Raw genomic sequence first — 7,101 nt, 5'->3', positions numbered from 1 at the left:
GTCATCATATATATCATATATATAGCTTAATTAAAGAAGATTACTAAAGTTCAACTTATTTATGTGGCCCCCACCAGGATGGAGAGGACAGTGTTGAAGGATTGGTGGAGTAGCCATCGAAACAAACGGACAACATACAATTCTACCCTGCCATTTTCTTTATTGTTTGAACACGTCTTGTTGCAATATATATGCTCCCCCCCCCCCCCATGCGGCCACATTTTTTTTACAAGGATGCGGCCACACTTTAGTTCTCTAAATTTTGTGCCTATTTGTAGCAGTTGTGGAGAAAGTAAGAGATCGTATGATTACATTTATACTTGAATTAGATCAAGTTTAGACAGTAGTGTGGTACGGTGATCCTTAATTTGGAGTTCTAATTTCTAGTGATCCAATATAATTAAGCTCCACAGTCCAAAGCCACATCTTTCTAAACGAAATCAGCACCCCAAAACAATCAATGGGATAGGCCACGTCGCCCGTTTTTCCAGGCCGTTCAATCCAGCGCGCGGACGGTCTAGATCGAGCGAGTCCCGGTTGTTTTGCAAAAAAACCCTCAAACTTCAACAAAATCAACCCGCAGTCCTGCATCCTCTCTCAGGAACTTTTGCGAAAAAGCTCTCTCTATTTATCGAAATCAACTCGCAGTCCAGCCATCAAGTTTTAGGGAAATTTGCATAGACATCCTTAAGTTTTTACGAAATTAACCCAACATCCCATTCTTCTCTCAGGATTTTTTTAGGAAAGACCCTTGCATTTTAATTAAATCAAACCACAACTCATTCCATTCGTTACTTCTACACAAGCAACATTATACGCAAAATTCGAACACCAAAATGCGTCGAAATAAAAAGTTATTCAATATATAATTTGATCAAAACTTCAAAAACTACAACTTTATTATAGAGCAAATTTTAAAATTAAAAACACTTTCGCTATTCGCTTGTATAAATGCTTACATATGACCCGTTGCACCTACGTTTTGGACACCAAAATGACTTCAAATCAAAAAGTGTTCAATACAAAAGTTGCTCATAAATTCAAAATCTAGAATTTTATTATATAGTATAATTTCACATTCATTAATCTGTATAAATATTTACGTAGGATTCATTCTACCTATGATTCGGATACTGAAACATCTTTACGTCAAAAAAGGTTTGCATACAAAATTTTGAAATAAATTATAACAAAAGAATATTACAGCTAAAAATAATAAATATAACAAAACCAATAGTTTCATTTCTATACCTAAAATAATATCCTACTTAAATAATAAATAATAGAGTTATGATAATAGAGAGCACAAAATATAAGTCAGTACGTAATATACTGATTAGAGGCGCTTCTAGAAAAATATTTAGAATATAAAAATTGCTCAAAATTTCAAAACTTAAAGCTTTACTACACAACAAAATTGTAAATTTAAAGTATTTCCATAATTCGTTAAACACATAGGATCCTATTTTGCTAAATAAAATAGCGTACCACCGTTCTTTTATGGTTTCAAACATAAGATCCTATTTTGCTAAAAAAATATCAAACCACCATTGTTCTATGGCTTCTTATAGTAACTCTACAACAACACGATATATTTTAATATATCCACTATTTTTTTAAAATAAATAATTTTATCCCTCCTTTCACCGTAAAAAATATCATAGACTCATTTCGCTATCCAAAATAATACACGGAGTACTACTTAAATAATAGCATCACAATAATAGAATTCCCAAAAATATATATCAAGTGCAATAGCGAACTCTAGCCCATTACATCTGTGCGCAAATAAGTTTTACATTTGCCTATATACAATAACTACTATGCATGAACTAAAGTTCGCATCAACTATAATACTATGACGTGAGATACAGACCCCGCGCGGCAACGCCGCGGACCCTTTCTAGTAGAGACGCATTTCAGAGATGTGCACTTCATATATAGAGGAAATTAGCTTTGGTCATGTCACAGTTGAGTTTGAACTACAGTCGTTCCAGAACGAATTGAAAAGATAAAGCTATAAAAATATCCAATTTACGTGGTAACTAAATGGACCTATATATTAACTCTTTAACAAAAAAATAGTGATTATAATAGAATATGTATAGCTAGATTTTTATATTTTTTTAACCAATTGATTTTTTCCTTGATTGATGAATCTGCGATGGAAGCGCTAGCTAGTGCCACACATCAACATCTAGTAGGAACATACGAACACTCTCATTCCACATTCTGCGAGAAGTAATCAGGAGAGAAGCACATGTGCAACAACTAAACTATATAGAACTCCACCGAGACATTGTCACATATTAGCTTAAACAACGTTTGAGTTGAACCTACATCTATTATATTTGTGTCCCGCCTGGCCCGGGATGACTAGGACACCCTACCAAAACAAAAAGACAATGGGATCAGCAGCTATATCTTCCAACACTGAAACGCGTCTTCCTTACCAGTGAAGGAATAATTTCTTTCCCTACACTTTTGTCCTCTTATGCTACTGCATTGCTGAATGCAAACCTGATGTGATGATGACAAGGTACAAACTAACATTGCGTTGACCTGCTAGGCTTCCTGAAAGAACCATATTACAGAGTATATACTATCTCCGTACTCTAAGTTTGACCACGTATTTTATTCAAACCATTTATGCAAACATTGCCAAATTTAAGTCATTCATGAAGATCTTGTATTGATAAAGCAACCCACAACAAAAAAAAAGTGATATTTTGCATAAATTTTTGAATAAGATGAGTGTTCAAACTTGTGGTCAAAAAAGTCAAATCTTACTATTACTAATTGGAGGCTCCTTTTGAAGCCTCCAGGTGAAGCCACTTAGGATCCTAGGTGGACAGTCTAAAAAAATAGAGAAATCCTACAAATTCTCATGAAAATCAGAAACATCCGGCCATCAATTCCGCAACTCTAATCATAATAGCCATTGGATCTATTGTCTTTTTCTAATAAATTACCCACTTTTTTCATTATGAAAATAGGCTAAAGTAACCCCTACATATATATATATCTCTCTCTCTCTAAATTACACACCTCTGCCATTATAAAAAATAATCTAAAGTAACCCCCAATCTTCATGTAAATTACCTACTTATGCCATTATAAAATAATATCAAATAACCTTCTAAATTTTCATATATATTATCCAATAATATTATAATAAAAAGTAAAAATAGACTAAAGTAACCCCCTACATATTTATCTAAATTACCCATCTCTGCCATTATAAAAAATAATCTAAAGTAACCCCCTAATCTTCATGTAAATTACCCACTTATGCCATTATAAAATAATATCAAATAACCTGCTAAATTTTCATATGTATTATCCAATGATATTATAATAAAAAGTTAAAATAAACTCCAAATATGAATCAAAATAATATTATTATAATAAAATCTTAAAGCGCATTAATATAAAATTCTAAATTGCTATTTCTATCATTATTAATATATTATTTATATTTATATAAAAATAGTAACCATAATGTGTGTGTCACCATAAGAATACCTATTTTTATGTTGTTCACATAGCTCAAACAAAGTGTTCAATTAACTACATATCAAACATATATGAAGGTGTGATGCAAAGTGAGAAAAAATTATTAGTAACTAAATCTATCACATTTATTATAATTATATTATGATAAATATGTATTTTTATAGTACTGGATTAGAATATTTAATGGTTAATGAGAGCATGAGATAGATAATTATTTATTAGATATATCTAATTAGCCCGTGCGGGAGCACGGGTTGATAGACTAGTAATCTATAATTTGAAACGGAGGGAGTAGATTAGTTTACTACAATGAACAACAACATGACAATACCGTATATATCTGAGGAGCGGTAGGACCCAATTATGTTATCTCCAAGTGGCAAGAGATCTGATGAGCCGGCATCGGTTCACTTGTATACCACTAGCTCGAGGCGACGAGGCCAATACACAGGTTCATGCACCCAAAGATCCAGTAGTAGCTAGTGAACCAAGCAACTTCGATCCCCGGTGGATCCACGTCCACCCCTGCTGCTGTCTGTGATGTGCATGTCATCAGACAAGTACAGTGCCGTGCCAGCAACCAAGTGGCCCGACGGAGCGGCAACGCATCGGCCCGACGACAGCTAGTGGCTGTAGACTGTAGTGGTACGCATCACAATGATGGACGGGACGACGCCGGGTTTTCTGGAATCCAGGGGATCGGAATGGTTTGCATTGCATTGCATTGCATTGCATTGTCCTCTGCTTGGACGGACCGAATAATTCTCCGTCTCCGATTGACAGTTCTGCTTCGACGTGCATGGGTCCTCTCCTGCAGTTAAGAAGTGATGTCGACCAGACACCTACCTGCGCGAGCATGGCGTCTGCAAGGTCCCGGAGCATGACGCCACAGCTAGCCCATCTCACGAGATCTGGAAGCAGAGTGACCCGGCCGGTGGTGCAGACGTGCTTGCCATCCAAATCCAATCCCCCCTGCGGCCCTGCCTGCCGACCCATGCAAATTTCCCCGTGAATTTTCGTTGGACACGATTGTCGCGTAGCCACACAAACGAAACGCTGCGACCTGGCGGCGACGCAATATTTGAATTTAGTTCTAGGCTTACAGTGGCAGAGCTTATACGAAAGCAAACCGTTCTAGAACTTCTAGGGGTAGGGGAGGGGGGGGGGGCATGAGCAGATTATTGAGATGGTGAAAAATTAAAGATGCTGCTTTATTTCCTTTTCCAGATTAAAGCTGAATTTTTGGACCAAAAGGAGTCTTGACCTAATTTCGCTGTGTGCACGGAATCTGCACAGCCTCTTTTTGCATAGGTATTGGACCTCCCGTAGGTAGGTGTCTGGCAGGATATTGCTCCGGATTGGGACCAACTGGAGGCAGGTCATGGCCCATCTTCATGGCTCCACACGCTGTGCGAGCAGAGCGGTGGGTGTCAAATGATCGCAGGGTATTACTCGAAACAAGCAGACTTGTCTGGTTTTTTTTTGTCTTTGTATTAAGTAGAGAGAAATTTTTGCCTGGTTTTTCCATCTTGGTAATATAGTATGCATGATTACTAATAAAACAATTAACGGCAAATATGTGATTGAATCGTTTGTAGTAACAAATACATGCGGTTGCAGAGGCCGAAAACATTTTTTTTGTGTGTGCTTAGAAAGGAGGAGACTTTGTTAGGAGTATGCTTTGATGAAACGTTCATGGCTTTATCATATTAAATATCACCCAAACTTTGCTTGCACTGTTAATGTGTTGGACGACAATGGTAAAATTCACGAGAAACTTTCACATGCCTGTCGAATTAACATCTCCGATACGAAATCTTCTACTTTACAAAACCCTTAGCTAAGAAAAAAAATGGAGAAGGGCGTTCACTATCCTCAAATATCCTAATAATAGAGTATTCCTATTAATAAGGTTTAGGAGATGGCAGTGACCAAGGGAGAGCTTCGTGTACTTCCCTCCCCTGCCCCTGACCAAACGCCAGAGCATCGATCGCAGAGGGGGTGGTCATCAGGTCGGTCTGGTCTGGTAAGAATCTTTCCTCCTGCCTGCCGCGGATCACGCGAAGAAGCTCGAGATGTCGAAGTCGTCGTGGAACTCGCCGGGGACGCCGACGAGCGCGGACACCACCTCGCCGAACTCGAACTGCACGTCGCCGGCGACGAGCTCGAAGGGTGGGAACGAGGCGTGCTGGTTGGAGTCCGAGGTCGCCGGCGACGCGCCCCAGTTCTCGGACGTCGACGGCGCGGAGAACGGGCTGCGCTCCGGCGCCGGGCACCACCCGCTCGCCGCCGTCGGGGAGAGGCAGAAGGGCGCGGTGGCGGCCCAGCCCTGCGGCGCCTCCTCCGGCGCCGCGGCCAGCCCCTCGGTCTTCACCGTCAGGCTGTGCAGCAGGGTGTGGGCGCCCGGGGTGTGCTCCGGCGCCTGCGCGGCCGCGGCGGCCTGGCCTGCCGCCGCCGCCGCCGACCCGCTCTGGACGCAGGTGTGCGCGCTGATGTAGACGACGTTGAAGAGCGCCGGGTCCCCGTCGGCGCGCTGCACCTGCTTCGTCGCCGCGCACCCCTGGGTGTGGCGGTGCGTGCAGCGGTAGTAGCCCCTGCAGAGTTTGCACGATTCAGGTCAGGCCATGAGATTCTGTTTGTCAATGATGAAGCTCTGGTTGTGAATCATTTCAGGGAAAGAAAATAAGAGATTTTGTTTGTGAATTCATCAGAACAAAATTAGCTCAAATCACTTTCACTGTTCCCATGGGACAAGTGGAGGCCAAGCATTTGGGAGCAGCGCAGAGGCTGCAACTTTCACCCAGCCAGAAGGAGGACAATCCACAACATCCAAACCCCAAAAAAGAGAGAAAAAAAAGTACTAGAAGCAAATGATTTCGATTCCACTTGTGAAAAAACTCACACGTGCAGATCGGCTTCTGCAAAGATAAGGAGAGAAAAAAAGCACCAACCTTGGGTGCTTGGCTCCAAGGATCTCCTTCTGGCCGTACTTCCTCCAGCTGTGGCCGTCGTCGGCTGGGACGTCGCCGCCAGCGGCCGAGCTCACCCTCACCTGACGCTTCACCCTCTCCGTCGTCCTCCTGCAGATAATAAACCACTCGGCAAATTAGCAAACAAGCTAGTAAAGAGATTCCTCCAAAACAAAAATAAAAGATCGCATGTATATGGTTCATCAGCTTGCTCACCTCTTCTTGGTGGGCTTGAAGGGCGCGTCGGAGGCGGCGCTGAGCGGGCTTGGCGCCGCCGCCGGGCGCTTCCGGCCGCCGTCGTCGAGGCTGCAGTAGGAGGTGATGAGGGCGATGGAGCGCTCGGTGAGGGAGGAGATCTGCGAGGCCAGGAGCCTGCACCGCTCCTGCGCCTGCGAGCCGCCCAGGTGTAACATCCCGAAAATTACCTAAATAAATCGTGCGCTAAAATTTTGCTTCGTCGTTAAGCTCGAGATCCCTCCTTGAAACCCTAACCCCAGTTCTGCCAGATCTCCCGATTCCCCAAGGACCCGACACCCGTATCCAGCACCCTATTTCTCCTCGACCCGTGCGTCGCGTTCTCGCGCGCCCGGACGCCAAGCGTGGCCGACAGGCTCCG

At 42.3% G+C, this 7,101-nt stretch overlaps 1 protein-coding gene across 1 annotated transcript; it reads right to left on the bottom strand.

The window, feature by feature from the left end:
* Positions 1-5,211: 5,211 nt before the first annotated feature.
* Positions 5,212-6,898, bottom strand: LOC120695297 (transcription factor WRKY19-like). The gene is made up of 3 exons (XM_039978583.1): positions 6,702-6,898; positions 6,468-6,596; positions 5,212-6,110 (listed from the first exon to the last, which is right to left on the bottom strand). The coding sequence occupies exons 1-3, from the start codon at positions 6,896-6,898 to the stop codon at positions 5,573-5,575; spliced, it is 864 nt and encodes a 287-aa protein (XP_039834517.1). The 3' UTR covers positions 5,212-5,572.
* Between the last annotated feature and the right edge of the window lie 203 nt (positions 6,899-7,101).

The sequence above is a fragment of the Panicum virgatum genome, chromosome 2K (assembly GCF_016808335.1).
Source record: "Panicum virgatum strain AP13 chromosome 2K, P.virgatum_v5, whole genome shotgun sequence".
Taxonomy (NCBI): Eukaryota; Viridiplantae; Streptophyta; class Magnoliopsida; order Poales; family Poaceae; genus Panicum; species Panicum virgatum.
This window is presented reverse-complemented; position numbering and strand designations above follow the sequence as displayed.

Bases quoted from the DNA above. Each gene is read 5' to 3' on its own strand.
- LOC120695297 (XM_039978583.1), bottom strand. From the start codon at position 6,898: ATGTTACACCTGGGCGGCTCGCAGGCGCAGGAGCGGTGCAGGCTCCTG. The intron at 6,597-6,701 runs GTGAGCAAGCTG...TATTATCTGCAG, and splicing joins TTCAAGCCCACCAAGAAGAG to GAGGACGACGGAGAGGGTGA. The intron at 6,111-6,467 runs GTTGGTGCTTTT...CAAACTCTGCAG, and splicing joins CTTGGAGCCAAGCACCCAAG to GGGCTACTACCGCTGCACGC.